Below are 18,064 nucleotides of genomic sequence, written 5' to 3'. Positions count from 1 at the left end.
CTGCTAGGCCACGCTGCCGGGCCCCAGGTTGTTTCTTAAAAGCCATTAATTCCTAACTCAACTTTAGAAGACCACAAATTGGAAATGATTGGAGATGTCCAATGAAAATGGTTTATGAATTCTTGTCAGTACACTCGTGCCACAATAGAAGTCTTTAGCTGCTATCAAATATAGTGAAGAATATTTGTTTTGAGTCAAAAAGTCTACATTTATTCTTCTTTTTTCCCAATCATGTGTTACATTAAAATGATAGGGAGAAGGAGATTGTCTCCAATAGGTTGTAAGTTTTTTAAAGATAGGAGCTAGGTCTGGCTCATCATGCTGACACCTGCACTAGAAAGAGTGTTGTGGTACTAGAGGACTTTGACTAAGAACATTTTGCTCAATGGGATTATGCGCATTTTTTAGTGCAGGGGGCTTTCAACAGTTAGGTCTCTTTTACAAGTGATACAGTACAACCTCTAGGGGGCAACGTAGCTGCGTTCCGTTGTAACTACCATCCAGCGGCAGTGCCTTCGCCAGATGCCCCAAAATGTGGACCTTGTCCCCTAAACAAGCAGCGCACTTCCCCTACACAAACATTCTTGGTATTCTTCCCCATTTATTTGGAAGAGGTGACAACTGAGTCCCACTTTCTAAACAATAAAAGGATCAATAAATGATCACTATTTCGTCAGGTTATTTGGACGAGGGTGGATGGTGGTGATAGTGATGATGATGATGGTGGTGGAGGTGTTCCTGCTGGCCGGGCTGGCAAAGGCCCAACTGTCGAGTTCAGCAGTCTCAGTTGCCACACTGGAGTGGGTGGTGTTTCACAGGGGCATCCTGCAGGCACAGTGGTGAGGAAGTTATGGAGGAGGTGTGCAGGTAGACTGCAGAACCCCACCGGCAGAGTGAGGCTCCTCCCAGTTCCCAGGTTCCAGAATCTCACAGACTCCAAAAATTGTCTAGTTGTTCATATGCTTTCAGAAGGAGTACAGTCTCCTAGAAGCGAGAGGGAGCCAGAAGTAAAAGAATTCAAGACTTTAAAAAGAATGGCCCCGGGCCCTGCACAATAGCATAGTGGTTAAAGTCCTCACCTTGCACGCGCTGGGATCCCATATGGGTGCCGGTTCTAATCCCGGCGGCCCCACTTCCCATCCAGCTCCCTGTTTGTGGCCTGGGAAAGCAGTTGAGGACAGCCTAAAACCTTCAGACCCTGCACCCATGTGGGAGACCCGAAAGAGCTCCTACCTCCTGGCTTCGGATCGGCGCAGTACCGGCCGTTGCCGTCACTTGGGGAGTGGATCATCAGATGAAGATCTTCCTCTCTGTTTCTCCTCCTCTCTGTATATCTGCCTTTCCAATAAAAATAAATAAATCTTAAAAAAAAAAAAAAAAGAATGGCCCTGAGAAAGCATGAAAGAATTTGGGGTTTTATACTTTTCAGTGATTATCATGCCGAATTATCACTAAATACACAATCAGTGCTTCGAAAAAAAAAAGTCACAAAATCCTAGTTTGAATCCCAGAAAGCTAAAAACTCCAATTTTGTAAGTCTTTGAAATACCAAAAAACAAAAACAACCTGTTTGAAAACACTCCTTGAATATGAATGAAATACACAGGCTGAGTGATTCCTTGGTTGGAGCACTCGGGGAGCTGGCCGACCCAGGTTGGTGTCTCAGTTCTGCCTCTCCTCAGTAACTGGGCTTGGGTTAGCCCCCTTCTCTGATCACCTGTTTTAACTCTGCTCCAATGGAAGATGCAAGAGTAGGGAAATTGAACAGCATAGTCTCAACCATCATATACTTCTCAGATTGAAACAGCCATATGTATCTTTTCCAGGAAGCAGCCCTTAGAGGTTTGCCCTTAACTTCCTTCTGTCTCAAGTACACAGTAAAAAAAAAAAAAAAAAAAAAAAAAAATAATAATAATAATAATAATAATAAGGCAATATGAGAAAACACAGCAATCACATAAATTGCAGGATTTCTCAATCCACCCTTAATCTTTAATCCTCTCTCTTAGGGTGGGCCCTGCAGGAACTGAGATAGGACTGGAATTCATGTAAGAGGATGTTTTCCCAATAAAGAACAAGTTGTTGCTATTTAAACTTCACAGCAGCTTTTTTTTTAAATGCTAGTTTGTGTACAGAATAAAAGTTCACTTCCATAATTTGCCTCCTAGCTGCTCACATTGGAGGCCAGTGGTTAAAATGAGTAGGAAAATAAGTAGTCATAGCCCAGGGCTCCCTGGGCCAGCAAGCTGCCTTTCAGCTTTGTCTCCTGACATTTTCAGTGCGCCTTCCCGTGGAGATGTGCATTTGCTGTTGGAGTGCCTGGATAGCTGGCATAAATACAGTTGGGTTCTATCTCTCACCTCTTCACAAAGCAGAGAAGGAAGACCACTGTTAGAATATGCTGTCTTATTGAGCTGGACCTGGCCAAGTGCCTGTCCCTATAGAGTATGCTGTCTTACTGAGCTGGATCTGGCCAAGTGCCTGTCCCTGTTTGCCGCTCTGCTCCTTACCTCTGCTAGCCCATGGTATTTGACTTCTTTCAAAGGATTGCCTTCTGTTGACACCTGACAAAAATCCTCAGGGCCCTGGGGTCTAGACCATAGGTCCCTTCAACCTGTGCCCACTTTCCCTACTTCTCCCCACCGGTCTATCCTAATTGCTAAACACACAGTATTTCTCACTACTGCTGGAACACTTTTGTATACATCCCTTAGCATGATGCCTGGTGCATGGCGAACAGCCTGTGGATGGTGGTGTAGACGGCCTGCCCTGTGGAGTTTGAATGTAATCTTGGCAGGGTGCTAGATCCTCAGCTGTCTTGTTTGTAAAGTGGGGAGAAAGCAGGATTTGTGGCCTGAGGCAGGAAGGCAGACAAGCGAGGCTTAAGGCAAAACCTAGCTGACCTAAGTCTGCATCAATGCATTAAGGAGGGATAGGGAGGCGGGAGTTGTTACTGCACGTGAAGAGCTGCGCGTCGGTGCCCTCAAAATGGTGCCAACCACCCAGCGACTTCAACCACCTTTACTTTTAGCCAAAAACATGTCTTGTTGCCCAGAGGCCGGCAGGGTTCCTTGAAGCCCCGGGGATGAGGTGAGACGTGGAGGACGCCCCAACCTTCTCGGGTGGCTAGGACACGCGGCGGCGCCCGGCTGTGGCTCCGATGGCAGGGTCCAGCTCCGGGACGCAGTCGGAGGGGCGCGCGCCCGCGAGGAGAGGGCCGGGCCGGGGGACCCCGCCCAGGCGGCGGCCGGGTCCCCGGGGCTGGGCGCTGCTGGCGGAGCCGACGGGGCGGAGAGGAGCGGCGGGAGGAGGAGTGGAAGAAGGGGGCTGGTCAAGGGAAGTGCGACGTGTCTGCGGGAGCCCTTTTATACCTCCTTCCCGGGAGTCCGGGAGCCGCCACCGCCATCCGTGCGCCCTTTGCGTCGCCGCTCCGGCACCCGAGCTCCGCAGCCGCCAGCCAGCATGTCGGGGGTCAAGAAGCAGAAGACGGTAGGCTCCGAGCCGCCTGCCTTCCTCTCCATTCCCTCCGCGCCGCTCCCCCACCGCTCCCCCACCTCTCCCCTTCCTTGGGGGACCTCGAGTTCCAGCCTCCCCGGGAGGAGGCGCGGGTGCCGGGAAGAGGAGCCCCGGAGGAAGAGGAGGGAGCGTGCCAGGGGGGAAGCTGGAAGGCGCCACTGGGTGCGCGATTCCCGGGGCAGCCCCACTCCGCCTCGGAGAATCCACGCCAGTTGGGGTGGCAAAGAGACCTCCCGGGCTTGCGGAGCGGGAGCTAGAACCAGAAGTGGGAAATCTTTTGCCCCCAGACGCGCATTTTCTTCAGTAGATGCCTGCGCGAGCCGAGTGGGTAGTAGGCTGAACCGACTCCGGTTCTGCCAGGTCTGATCGCTGGGCACACGACAGCGACTGCCACTAGGGTTCTGTCCGTGGAACCCCCATGCCATAGATCCTCATGACACTTGAGTGCAAAATAAATAAATAAATAAATAAACCAGAAGGGTCACTGGAGGAAACTGCGTTTCTACATTGGCAGAATTTAACCCTCTGGCTTGATTCTGCTCCTGTTTAGTACGGGGTAGTACCCCGAGTTCAAGACGGGGAGGGGCGAGGTGGTCCTTTGACCTGATGAGTAAGATGAGGGGAACTGTTTTGAGGGGGCGTGGTTTCCTCAGCATGGGGTGAGTTGGCTCCTTTTAGTGTGAAATAGGAGGGTGCCTCAGAGGGAAAAGTTCCTTTCACATTTAGCCGGGAGCACAGGCGCCTTTAAATGTTGTAATCTTTAAAAATGGCAGCATTCTGCTTGTCAGTCTGACTCCTGTAATGCTGGTGGTAGTGGTGGTGAGAGTTGACAGCAGTGATCACAAACTCCTCGCATTGGAAGGAGCCTTATAGACAAGATGTGAGCATCTGAGTTGCCCCAAAAACCTAGGTTCAGGCACCCTTTCCCCTGAGATTCCCACTCTTCACCCCAACACTGCAAGCATCAGCTGACTGTTGTAGCTGCTAAATGGGGGACCTCCCTCACAAAGTTAGAATTGGGCCTGCACACAGTTCATGTTTACTGCCATTCTTATACAGTACTTACTCCTGAGGAGTCCAGTATTTGTGGTGGACTGGGGGAGAGGTAAGAGAGACAAGCAGGGGGCAGGAGAGCGGTGAGCCCATGTGAGGGCTGCAGATGTCCAGTGAGCAGGAATTGAGAAGGGTGGTAATCTCTGCTCAGTGAGAACCAGCTGGAGGTGAGGGGGCTGGACCAGAAGGAAGGTAGCATCAATTTGGGAAGGAATAGTAGTTGAAGTTAAGCTACCTCCTTGGGGATGATTTTATTTTTATTTTTAAAAATGTTCTTGTGTATTTGAAAGGCAGAGTTAGACAAAGGCTGCAGCAGCCTGAGTTGGCCAGGCCAAAGCCAGGAGCCCAGGACTCCGTCAAAGCCCCCCTGTGGCTGTCAGGATCCCAAGAACTGAACAATCACCTGTTGCCTCCCACGGTGTGCTTTAGCAGGAAGTGGATGCAAACCGGGGATTCCGATATGGGGCAGATGTTCCAGGTGGCACTTAACTGCTGCACCAGGCACCTGCCACAGAGGGTGCTTTTATTTTATTGGTGTTCTTAAAGACTTCAAAAATTTTTTGTTTTATTGGAAAGCAGAATAACAGAACGAAAGGTCTTCCATCTGCTGTCTCACTCCCCCAAATGACCCCTTACATCCAAGAGCCAGAAATTGCACCTGGTTCTACCATGTGGGTGCCTGGGAGGCAAGTACTTGGGCCATCTTCTCCTGTTTTACAGACATCACCCAGGAGCTCGACCAGAGAAGCAAGGACTCCCAGCTGGCACTCAGACATCCCTAGCAGCAGCTTGAACTGCTGGGCACAGTGCCCAAGCTGGGGTTGAATTTAAAACGGCCTCTCAACTTTTGAAAATATTAAGTGAAAATAACTTGCATTTTTTTTCCCCATTTCATTTAATTAGTTTCTGTGAGGTCCTAACTGGTATTGTCTAAATGGCAAGCTTTTGTTTTTTTAAGATTTTTTTTTTCAAATTTTATTTTACTTTAAAGTCAGAATTACAGAGAGACAGAGAGAAAGATCTTCCATCTGCTGGTTCACTCCCTAAAGGGCTGCAATGGCCAGAGCTGGGCCAAACCAAAGCTGGGAGGCAGAAACTTCTTCAGAGTCTGCCACTTAGATGCAGAGGCCTATGGGCCTGGGCCATTTTCTGCTGCTTTCCCTGGCTGCAAGCAGGGACTAGAAATGAAGCATCTAGGACTTGAACTGGTGCCCATGTGGCGTGAAAGCCATCACAGGTGGTGACTTGCTACGCTTCTGCAGTGGTCCCAGTGGCAAACTTTTTAAATGAGTGGAATTTTATTCACATTAAGAATTCATGATACCTATGGAACTGCTATCATACAGCAAAAATAAATTTAAAAAAAAAAAAAAAGAATTCCTGGAGAGTTCTAATGGGAGGGCTGGGGCAGGGAGAGCAGTTGTTAAATATTAGTGGGAAAAGGAGGAATGGTCTGTCTTCCTGGCTTCTGTCAGCAAGAGCCTGTGAAGTTTATGGGCCAGGGCTTCATACATGCATCATGAGGCCCTGCACATTCTGAAGAAGTATTAGGGGTGGAGTTTGGTGTCTGTAAACACACAATTTGCACCTTCTTCTTTTGGTCGAATGTGTGTTCTATGTAAGATTAAATTAAAACCGGGAAACAGTGAACTGAAACGGGACTTCTGAATTTTTGGTTTGGCCAATCAGTTACAATCCAGTCACCAACATGAATTCCCGGAGAGGTCTTCACGGTGCTTATTAGAGCACCGTGTTAATGTGGCTTATTAATATAGAAGATAGCTCTTAAGCCTTAAGTGTTAACTCAAAATGTGTTTTGAAACCTGGCAAATCAGACCAAAATCTATTCACCTGTGTGACCTCTGAACTAATCAATTATTTGAGAAGCAGGAAGCTAGCTTAGGAATGAGGCTAAGCTAGCCTTCTCAGGGATTTTTAGGATTTATTATATTATTTGCAACACAATCAGGAAATGGTGCACACAGCAGCAACTTCAGATGTTTGTTGAGCCTCCGCTGTAGGCCAGATGGCATACTGGGGTCCTCTTTCCCACACTTTTTTTGCTAGAATCCTCTGGATGAATATTGGCTTTCAGTTCAGCCCACACCAGGAAGATTGCAGTCTTGATATAAATGAAAATGTCCAGGATGATTTTTGTCTTAAGCTTGAGAAAAAAATGTTCTTTTTTAAAAGGAAGGTAGCATATCCTGTTCGTGCTAGCCATCGGAAACTTAAAAAAAAAAAAAAAAAAAAAGACAGGGCCCAGCATAAAGGCCTAGTGGCTAAAGTCCTCGCCTTGCACTCACCAGGGTCCAATATGGGCACCAGTTCTGATCCCAGAAGCCCCACTTCCCATCCAGCTCCCTGCTTGTGGCCTGGGAAAGCAGTCGAGGATGGCCCAAAGCCTTGGGATCCTACACCTGCATGGGAGACCCAGAAGAGGCTCTGGGCTCTTGGCTTCGGATGAACTCAGTTCTGGCCATTGCGGCCCCTTGGGGAGTGAATCAATGGATGGAAGATCTTCCTCTGTCTCTCCTCTCTGTAGATCTGAATTTCCGATAAAAATAAAATAAATCTTTTTTTTTTTTTAAAAAGACAGCTGCTCTGGACACACAGACAAAAGAGACCAATTGCTGGGAGAAGATTGTACAGAAGGGAAGACAAAGATCAGAGCCCTTCTTCCCATGGAGATTCTTGGATTGCGTTTTTCAAGGTCTATAGCAATACTAGATATTTCAAACTCGGTCTTTAAAAAAAAACTGCTTGAGGAATTCAGTTATTTTCTAAAGGGTCAAGTATGCCACTGGTTAAAAAGCAATGAAGGAGTAGTGAAACCTAGAGGTAAAGGATTGTGTACTTCAGTGTAAAGATCTGTCCCCTACTACATTTATTTTCCTGAAAGTAGCTACTTCTTAAAGCTATAGGATGCATCTCCTAACTCAAGATGTGGATTTCTTTGGATGAGCAGCCTTTGGAAGGAACAGGCAGAAATACACCCTGGAAACCAAGCACTCAGAATCATGCAATTTCAACTCCGCTCGGCAACAGCCCCAAACACTAGAGAGGAGAAATGGCAGGGACAGGGCACAGTTTCAGTTCAGGTCTGTCCACCAGGATGTAACCCCCATGGTTACCTTATCTTCTATTAGTATTCTGCTACATGGTTGTGATGTGGCGTACCAAAAAAGAAAGCACGTGTCATGACATTGTGCAGATTGAAAAAATAGCTACTGGTAGGTTATTTAAGAAAACAGATTTAAGCGTTCAGGCGTGACTATTTGAATCTTTAATTTGAAAAGCCGTGTTAAGGACACCGGATAATGGTTAGTATAGACACACCAAAGTAATCCAACTACCATGTGAGCACATTTTTGCCAACAGCTTTGGTTAAGAAAGGCAATCTACATGTAAGTAAATGTTTAATTAACTTCTCTCCACCTTTCCTGTTTCCATCAACTGTTTCCTTATTTGCCTTCAAATCAATGTGCCCTAATTCATGCTGTTATTCCTAAATCACCATTTGTTAGATCACGTGGGCTACAGTTAAAGGTAAATGTAATTAACTTAGGCTTCTCTCTTACATCACTTTCTTAGCACACGTGACTCTGTGGTTTACTCATGGCATAACTGGGCTCAGCTTCACCATGGGATCAATAGGGAATGAGAATCTGTGCGAGGACTCCATGATGTCAATCTTAGTCTTAAGAGATCACTGCTTATTTCCAAATTTGTCACTGAATAGTAATGGGTGTCCATTAGCCTTTGTGTCTGGAAGTCCTAGGCAAACTCAGAAACTAAGTAAACAGGCATAATGGGAGCTCAAGCAACCTTTCAGCTCTTGAATCATCCATTCATGTGACAGTGGGAACAGCACATCTGCCCATCCCTGGCATGAAACCTGACGAAGAGTAGGTGCTTAATAAATATTTATTGAACAAATGAATGGCTCCCGAATTCATTAGAGGGTGCATCTGCTCTCCGGTTCTTAGCTTAGCTCCCTCCCTCTCCTCTCCTGTCTGTTCCTGTGAGTGTGGTTATTGTCAGCCAGGTATTTGTCACTACTGCTCAAAGTTACTTGCAGGGATTCTTTAAGGCTTAAGATGAATGGCCTCCCACCCCACCTCCACCCCCACCCACCAGGGGATTTACTTTTGTTTCTGCCAGGTGCCAGGCCACTTCTTGTCCCAGACCACTTTACCTTACATTCACTACTCTTTTAGACCACCCAGGTGATATGAACTTGGGTTGTAATTTTGCACACAAGGGCGGGCTTTGTGAGTAAAACATCCATGGACCTAGCTCCTCCTTCTATATGCTGTCTATGCCAAGGCAGCTGCCTTGTGGGAGGTGGTGGGCTTGTGGCTGTAGGGTCTTGGAGTGGGAGCTGTGTTTATTCAAGTTCACCCTTATTTGTGAGGAGGGTCTGTTCATTCTCCCCATTTGTGTGCATTCTGGGCTTTGGTTTCTGTTCCACCTTCCCCACTGACGCTGTCAAATCTGCTTCGAATATGTCCCTGGAGAGAGAAAAGTGCTTGCCTGTGTGTTTCAATCTGGGTACTTGTATCCCCCCAGAGTTTGGCCTGAGAGTTTCTTCACACTTCATCAGGTATTTGCTCTTTGAAAATGGGATTATTTAATATAATAATCAACAGTTTTAGTTATTTTCAGTGGAAGATCTGCCTGAGCAACCTAAACTGTTAATGCTGGAAGCAGACATCTTGGCAATTCCCAAGTAGTATTTCATACCGTACTTGAACCTCACCATAACTGTGGCAACAGGGAGAATTTTTTAAGAATAAATGAACATAAGTCAGGTAACTAGTTAGAAAATACTTAATTCAACTTCCGTTTCCTTACAACCTAGTCTGGGGACTGCTAACCACTACCCTCTCATCCTGCTGCCCTCGGCCTGTGACAGTGCCTTTAGAAATGTGCCTTTCCTTGGCTGATCCCTAATGTGGATTCAGTTCAAGTACATTCCTGCCTGAAAGGGCCCTCAGTTTCAGCATGGGTAGCCACAGGTTATTGTGTTGCTGGGGCTCCAGGAGAAACTTGGCCAGGTGGGTTAAAGCTCTTGACGCTTGCTTGTTCCTGGGAACTGGGCTTCTGCTTTGATGTGACCATGCTGAGATTTTGGGGAGCTCTGGGACTGCTGCAGCCACCTGTACCTCGTCCACTCAGATCAGAAGCAGACCCAGTGCACCCTCTTCTCAGGGACCCTAAATCTGGCCTACCTCTCCTCCCCTAAGCCCAGCATGAGGACTAAGACACCACAGTGTTGTTCACACTCAAACTGGTGACTGGGCTCCTTTTGCTTCTTTTCTAGTAAACATGAATCAGAACTATCCAGAAGGGTTAATTGGATTTGTAATGAATCTGGAAGCATTGAATTCGTAATGAATCTCTTGTCTTTTTTTTTTTTTTTTTTTTTTTGCCTTTTTAATCACCAGTTGATTTTTCAATTTAACATGAATTGGTATTCACAGGATGAGAAAACACTTGTCTCTTTACAAGAATCACTGTATTAAAACTTGAAATACAACTTCCTCCTCATGACATATGGTATGTCAAATGACTTCCATCTGTTGGTGATTTGACTTCCTTTAAAATCTTATCAGTGGTTCTTTCTGCATGTCAAATTGACTCCCGAAGTTGATTTTGCTGTAACTGATACTGGCAGCATGATTGTAACATAAGCATGACAAACTCAGTCTCTCTTTTACCAAATACTAAACTGTGGTCTTTTACAAAATTTTCTCAACTAATTATGTACATGTATCAATTGCTACATCACTAAGAATGCTCATTTCTCTGTAACTATCCAGTTAACATTTGCTTTATATGTTTGTTTTGTTATAAAAAATAGTGATTTTTATCCATCAGACATCTATATCAGTCTAATAATACTATAATTACTATTTTAAAAAAGTGTATGCCAGGTGTGTGCTTTTAAATCATTTGAAGACTTTACAGTTTAAGACACCTATAAAAAATCTGACATTTATACCTTTAAGCCACATTCTTCTACACCCTTCTCCAAGTACTATTTATGGATGATTTGTGCCTTCCCAGTTTGAAGCAAAATTGGCAACTCTAGACATCCATGATGGATTTTTTATTTTTTTATTTGTTTCATGACTTTGCTAATGTTGGAAACCTAGATTAACTTTTTGGTCCTCTACATCCTTAGACCTTACTTTAATTTTCCAGAGGTTTCTTAAAATCCTTTCTGTCTTTAACTCTTGGCAATACTCTTACTTACATATGTGTTTGCTTTATTCACTAAACAAATCTTTGCTGAGTGACCAAACCAGGAACTATGCTTGTTACAATTAACTATAGCTACTAAAGCCTTCTATTCTTTACATATTTTATTTCCTACTGTCTTTAAGTCTTTTCTAAATACAACATTTACTTCTTCTAATTGAAACACCCACCCATAACTTTTATATCCTATTAATTTTCTGCCTAGTAAGTCTCCAAGTGGCCTCAAGCCAGAAGCAATAAAATCCCCAAATGACTTTTCTTACACTTCAAAATCTTTCTTTTTGCTTATTAAGCTTTCTACTAAGCTTTAAAATTGTTGACTTTTTGTTCAGGCTGTTCCTATTTGAAAAGTGTGTGTGAATGGGTATTTTTCAAATAGTTCCAGAATTTTATTTCTAGAAGAAAAACGAAGAACCCGCTGTCGTTGAGCATTTGCACTGATAAATGACATGGAAGAGAAGCCTTACTGGCCCCCTGACTGATGTGCTATGAAAGCTAGGACCCTGGTCACCTCACCACACACCTGCTCTTCTCTGTCACTTGTCCTTTGAGAGGACCCTGTCTGTTTCCTACACCTTTGTTTCTTCTTCCTCTGGTTTTTTTTTTTTAACCAAGAAACATTTTCTTTTCTTTTTTTTTTTTTATATATTTATTATTTAACTTCAGTAATTACATTGTATTATGTGACACAATTACATAGATACTTGGGTTCTCCCCACCCCTCCCCAAACCCTCCCACCATGGTGGATTCCTCCACCTTGTTGCATAACCACAGCTCAAGTTCAGTTGAGATTCCCCCATTGCAAGCGTATACCAAACATAGAGTCCAGCATCTTATTGTCCAGTCAAGTCCAACGGCTTACCAAGAAACATTTTCTTAAAGATTTTAGATGTTCTAGAAACAGAAAATTCAGACCGAAAGACAATATCAGAAAGATGTGACTTCATGCTTTTGCAGTACTTTTGACTGGCAGGCTTTATCTTTAGAAAATTCAATCCACTCCCCCAACATTCACGCTTCCCCACACTTTTTCCAACAGTTTAATTTATTTTTATCAAAAATGGGATGTCAGTGATAAATAGCAGACAATGCAGAATTCAAGTTAGACCAAATTCAGTTATATGTGGAAACTTCCGTTCAATTTTATCTCTAAATCCATCCATTTCTGTTGTTTTTTAAACTCCTGAAGTACCAGTAAGCTTGACTGCAGTAATGATATGGTCCTGTGAGTCCATCGACCTGTATTGTTGAGTCCTAGAGAGAGTCCTTCCCTGAATTCAGTGCGTAATTACAGCTCTTGTACTATTGAATCATTAATAGGACAATGTTTTGAGTGCTTACTTAAAAAAAAGAAGAAAAATTACATTTACATTTAGTCCTGTGTTGAATGAGCCAAATGACTAAGAAGAGATAAAATTAAACTAGATATTAAAATTTCAACTGTGGAATATGCATATGAAGTTTTGGGTTAATTTAGAACTTTTTAAAAATAAAATTCCTGCTTTCCTCGTATCTGTTTTTTGTCAGCATCTATTGAGCAGTGATGCAGCTGGTACCAGAAGAGAGCTGTCCTGGGTACTAACTCATTTAGTCCTAACCATCTCATCAAAAAGCTTGTGAGCAAATAGTCAGAAGGGATCTCATTTAACTGAAATGAGTCTTTAGAGAGCTACCCAAAGGAAAGGCTTCTCTGTGTTTAAAGAAGTTGTTTATTTCATAAGAGAATGAAACTTAATGCCAAGTTGCAAACAGCCGTACTAGGTAACTAATAATGTCTTACTGCTTCATTTGTAAAGTATTTTGGCAGCAATCGCCTGCTAATTTCTCAAGATAATAATAATGAATTCTATGTAGAGATAAAATAAATGGAGGTATTGGCAAATTCATGTTATCACACACATTTCTTTCCTTATGATAACATAAAATGAGCAATTAGAAATTTTCTTTGTTTTCAAACTCAGCAGGTATAATAGCAGTTTTTATTGTTCGCCTTTACCACTATGTCAATATTCAACAAAAGTGAACAGAATGATTTTTTTCCACTAAAGCTATTAATGCTTGAGCCAACTTGTAACTATGATTTGTAGGTGATAAAAGGAAAGCAGGCCACCAATGAATCTTTCACATTGTTCAAATTTGTCCCAGATGGAGTTCAAGGCTTCAGGATGTTGGCATTGACATAGTACTTGCATTTCCTTGGGGTTGATGAGAAGTGCCTAGAAATTGTGAGATTATAAAAGACATCTTTTGTGAGGTTTTTGAAGAAAGATTTGGAGAGTTGTTTTAGTCTCTTATCCTGGGTCAGGAAAGTCCAAATTTCTCAGCAGTCCTGGGCCAGTGTCTCAATGCCAAGCACTGTGAAGGGCTCCCAGGAGATCACTGTGTAAGAGAATAACGTCCATGTTTGTGTTGAGGAGGGCAGTGTTGGCAGGTACATCGCAGAAGAGCAAAGTGGAATCTTTTAATTTTTTTTTAATATTTTATTTATTCTTATTGGAAAGTCAGATATGCAGAGAGGAAGATCTTCCATCCGCTGATCCACACCCTAAGTGGCCGCCATAGCTGGAGCTGAGCCAATCCAAAGTCAGGAACCTGGATCATCTTCCAGGTCTCCCACACAGGTGCAGGGTCCCAAAGCCTTGAGGCATCCTCAACTGCTTTCCCAGGCCACAAGCAGGGTGCTGGATGGGAAGCAGGGCTGCTGGGATTAGAACTGGTACCCATATGGGATCCCAGTATGTGCAAAAGACTTTAGTCACTAGGCTACCGTGCCAGGCCCAAAGTGGAGTCTTTTACAGGAGATGAGTGAGTTACATTACTTAGATTAAAATAATAGTGGTTACTGCATGGAAGTGCAGTCACAGAAACTGTGTCATCACAGTGCTATACAAACCCTGTCAAAAGCAGAGGCTAACCTATATTGATAGTAGAATTTAGTGAATGGAAAACCCTGAGTCATCAAAAATACCTGGACCCCTTTGTTTTCTTCTTGGAGTTGAGGCTGTGATTAAAAGAGCTGGTAAAGCACGTCACACTACCGTCTTAAGTCTTGTTGACGTAGTAAACTCCCTTGGGCTTCACAATGGTACCTTGTGTATCCAGACAGGTTTCCTTAGTGAAGAATGAAAACACATTGTTGTCTAAGGACTCTTTATGCAGTAGCCTGACTCATCCTCACAATAGCCCATGATAGAGTTGGTGTTCGTATCCCTGTGTCATAGCTGAGAACTCTGAAGTTTGTTGAGATTAAATAGATTGCCTTAGGAGCTGGATCATGAATGCCATCTTTGTAGTCACTCTGTTTGGTTTCCTGGTTAATGTAGTGGATATAGTGACACCATGACTGTGAGAATGAAGAATATTTTGACTCTTAAGCATAAATTTCAATGTTGTCTTATTGGAGGCAAAGTAGTGCAGTGAGGAAACTGAAAAGATGGTGGGGCGGCTTGAAAGTGATTTTTTGAAGGAGCTTTGGGAATGTTTTATACTGTTAAGAATATGTGAATTCAGGCCCGGCAGCGTGGCCTAGCGGCTAGAGTCCTCGCCTTGAACGCCCCGGGATCCCATATGGGTGCCGGTTCTAACCCCGGCAGCTCCGCTTCCCATCCAGCTCCCTGCTTGTGGCCTGGGAAAGCAGTTGAGGATGGCCCAAAGCTTTGGGACCCTGCACCCGCGTGGGAGACCTGGAAGAGGTTCCTGGTTCCTGGCTTCAGATTGGCGCACACCAGCCCATTGCGGCTCACTTGGGGAGTGAATCATCGGATGGAAGATCTTCCTCTCTGTCTCTCCTCCTCTCTGTATATCCAGCTTTCCAATAATAATAAAATCTTTAAAAAAAAAAAATGTGAATTTTAGCTACTTACTGCCATTAAAAGGCAATAAATGTTAGTTTGGACGTAGCTCTGTGGCCAGTTTTAGCAACAGTGTTGTTTGGAACCAAATCTGATGTTTCTCTTTCCTAATACAAGGCTTCAGTGTTCTCGTGGGTGAATACATGCACTCAAGAGGAAGTGTCCTTAGGAATAATTGTGGTGACTTACATGTAACCCTAGACCCTGCCTTGTTCATTATGGGAGTGAGGCACAGTTGAGCATTCATGAGTTACAGGTTGTCAAGCCCCACAGCGATGGGCCTCTCCTCTCAATATACTAGAGGTTTCACTCAGAACGGAATTGTAGTATTTCATGAATCAAGGAGACTGTATTGTCTGCACAACCCCATTAGCAGAACCAATTGCAAAAGAATATTAAAAGAAAGTATGGAGAGACAGCAACGCACAGTCCACAGCAGGACATCAGCAGGGAGAGTATTAGGAAGTAGAGGAAGACCTCTGTTAAGCACTGTGATTGAATGACTTTGAGCATTTTCTGAGTGAAGTTTTACATCGCAAGAACCTTGCACTGATGTGTGTTTTATTTCCAGGAGGGTGATGGCCACCTCCCCTGTGCATATAGCAGGTTCCCCTGGGCTTGCGTAATCCCTTTCTTTCATCATGCTTGTCAAAACTTATTCATACAGTTATTAATTATTTTAACAGCTCTTAATAATGGGTAGTTTATGTCTTACAAATCAGATATGAGGACACTAACATAATTAATTAGATAATTATTTGTAGTTGCTAATTATTTCAGAAGCTCTTCATAATGGGTAGTTATAAGTATTACAAATATCTAAGAACACTAAAGAGATGCGGTAAATCCTATGTGAGTTTCTTGTGGGCCAGATTGTAACAGTGACACCTCAAATTTGCTAAGTCCAGTGGCATAGTCTAACATTTTGTCTCTGAGAACAGACAGAAACTCAGTGATATCTGAATGACATTAGGAATGGAGGGGAGTTTTAACTGGAATTACACCAAGTTAACTGTGTGTTGTGAAACATGATTTGGCCTCATTTTGATTTGGAGATCCAGTGCTATTAAGTGATAGAAATGCATGAATTAAGCTACCTAACTAACCATACTTCTTTTTATACATGTTTGTAAAAACCATGATCACTGAAAAAGAGTGAGTTATGCATTCAAATTTGTCTATGCTTTGTGTGCATATATGTTAATTTTAATGAAGATGCTAGAAATGTAACCATTTCTTTGCTGCTGATTTATCCTGGGTTATCTTCTTGTTTACATGGAATACAAAAATCATGGAGCCATGTCAGTTGTGTATTTTGGCTTTGTGCATCGTTGCAGATACTACCTAGAGAGCAGATATATTCAGACACTTAAGAAAAAGAGGGTAGCAGAACCAAGAAGATATCTGGGAGGAAAACTGATTCTTGCAGATTGGGGGTTAGCAGATTACTCCCTGAGTGCCACATCAGTCTCCTGGTATAATTTAACAATGGGTTTTACATTTGTAAAAGATTTGGACAGGGAGGAACATGAAGAATTTAAGGGAAGAATTATATTACATTATATGTGAAAAGCATATGAAATTCAAATTTCACTGCCTATAAATAAAGTTTATTGGTGCCTTCTGAGCAAGGATGGATATTTGGAACCGGGAGTATGAAACCTTAAAGGATGATAATGTATATCATCTGATCCTTTAAGCAAAGTCTGTCTCCTCCTGCAATTGGTGTGGAGGCACTGTCCAGCTCAGGGACTGAGACCTGTGGCCTGTCAGCTGGGCACTCGGTGTGTTTGCATTCAGAGAGCCAGTACCTCGCTGTCCTTCCTGAAAGCCCCTGAGTTATGTTTGGCATATTGCCATTGTTTTGGTTTTTTATGAAAGCACTGTGTTTCTCAAAAGTTCTGTAGAATTCATTATTGTGTCTATTGTTGAGGTTATTGTTCATTAATTATAGCAGCCTGGCTAGAAAGATCTGTGGGGTTCTTATTATAAAGTATGCTCTTGAGGAAGATCCCCTGGGGAAGTTTCTGAATTTCTGTGTGATCTTCAGACAGAAGGGTTGTGTTTTTCTCAGCATTTTGTGGAGAAAGACAGTTATATTCCTTTGGCAGCTGAACTCTGTGATTGTAGATTTCCCTTTTCAAGGTGCTTGCCAGAAAGCTTAGATGTGAACTTGTGTCTCACTTTTTTTTTTTTTTGACACTAGCTTCAGACTTGGGCCATTTCAATTTTGCTTTTTCTTTCTCTCTCCCACTTCTTTTTAATCTTAAAATCATTTTTTAAGATTTATTTACAAGGCAGAGAGACAGAGACAAAGATCATTCGTTCACTGGTTCACTCCTCAAATGCCCACCACAGCCAAAACTGAACCAGTTCAGATAAGAGCCTCCCTTGTGGGTCATGGATCCAAGTGCTGAGCCATTACCTGTCATCTCCAAGCATATACATCAACAGGAAGTTGAAAACAGAAATGGAACTGAAATTCCAGCACAGACACCACTAATATGGCATTGTAGCTGTCTCATCTTAACTGCTGCCCCAAAGGCCTGCCCCTCTTGGCTGCTTCTGCCTCATGAGCTATTCCTGTGCTTTATATGCCTCGTACATTACTGCGCATCTTAAAGGGACTATGTAGAACATGGAAGGTTAATTGAATTGTTGTCTCAGAACGTCTTAGAGCTCTCTATTACCTTTTTCAGCTGACCAGGGCATGCAGGGCCAGCACATTAGTTGCTCGCAGAGGACTTAGGGCCCGATATTCCACCATTTCTGGAGGTTTAGGAATAACCATTTTCAAGATGGGCAAAGATTTAGATCAGAGAATTCAGGAGGATTGTGAAACCCATAACAGAAATTAACACTTCATATTATGACCAGAGGCAGCTGACGTAGCAAACTTAGCAGACTTTATGACTGTGTCACCAATAGAAATCCAGTTCGTTTCATCACATTACTGTATGTTGTTACAGATATTGCATAAGATTTTATGCTTTTTATTACTACAAAGTTAAGATTGTTATTATAGCTGTTTATCTACATAGTTAGATCTTTTGATTTAATGCATGATAAATGAGCATATTTATTACTGGGCTATAATTTTTTAAAAAAACCATTTAGATTACTGTTTCCTTTCAAACCTTTGTGTTCTACACATTTAGAAACATGACTTTGTCCTGGAAGGGAGTCCATAGGCTGGCTACCAAAGGTGTTCTTGACTCCAAAGTAGATAGGAAATCTCTGTGGAAGGCCATACTCGTGTGTGCGCACATACACACAACAAACAAGCTACGCAGTTTCAGGGAATTTGTTGTCCCCTCTTCCAAGGCCAATGTCTAGGATCTGCAACTTAAGAACTAATGCCCTATTGGCTAAAATT

At 43.2% G+C, this 18,064-nt stretch overlaps 1 protein-coding gene across 2 annotated transcripts in view; it reads left to right on the top strand.

The window, feature by feature from the left end:
- Positions 1-3,117: 3,117 nt before the first annotated feature.
- The window catches only part of PAPSS2 (3'-phosphoadenosine 5'-phosphosulfate synthase 2), a 72,000-nt gene continuing 57,053 nt past the window's right edge, over positions 3,118-18,064 (top strand). For both annotated transcript variants that reach the window (XM_058671955.1, XM_058671954.1), the window contains exon 1: positions 3,118-3,489. In XM_058671955.1, the coding sequence (XP_058527938.1) occupies positions 3,463-3,489 (27 nt within the window). In that variant the 5' untranslated portion in view covers positions 3,118-3,462. The remainder of the gene's footprint in view (positions 3,490-18,064) is intronic.

This window comes from Ochotona princeps, chromosome 13 (genome assembly GCF_030435755.1).
Source record: "Ochotona princeps isolate mOchPri1 chromosome 13, mOchPri1.hap1, whole genome shotgun sequence".
Lineage (NCBI taxonomy): Eukaryota > Metazoa > Chordata > Mammalia > Lagomorpha > Ochotonidae > Ochotona > Ochotona princeps.
Note: the sequence above shows the minus strand (reverse complement) of the source record. Positions and strands in the feature narration are given on the sequence as shown.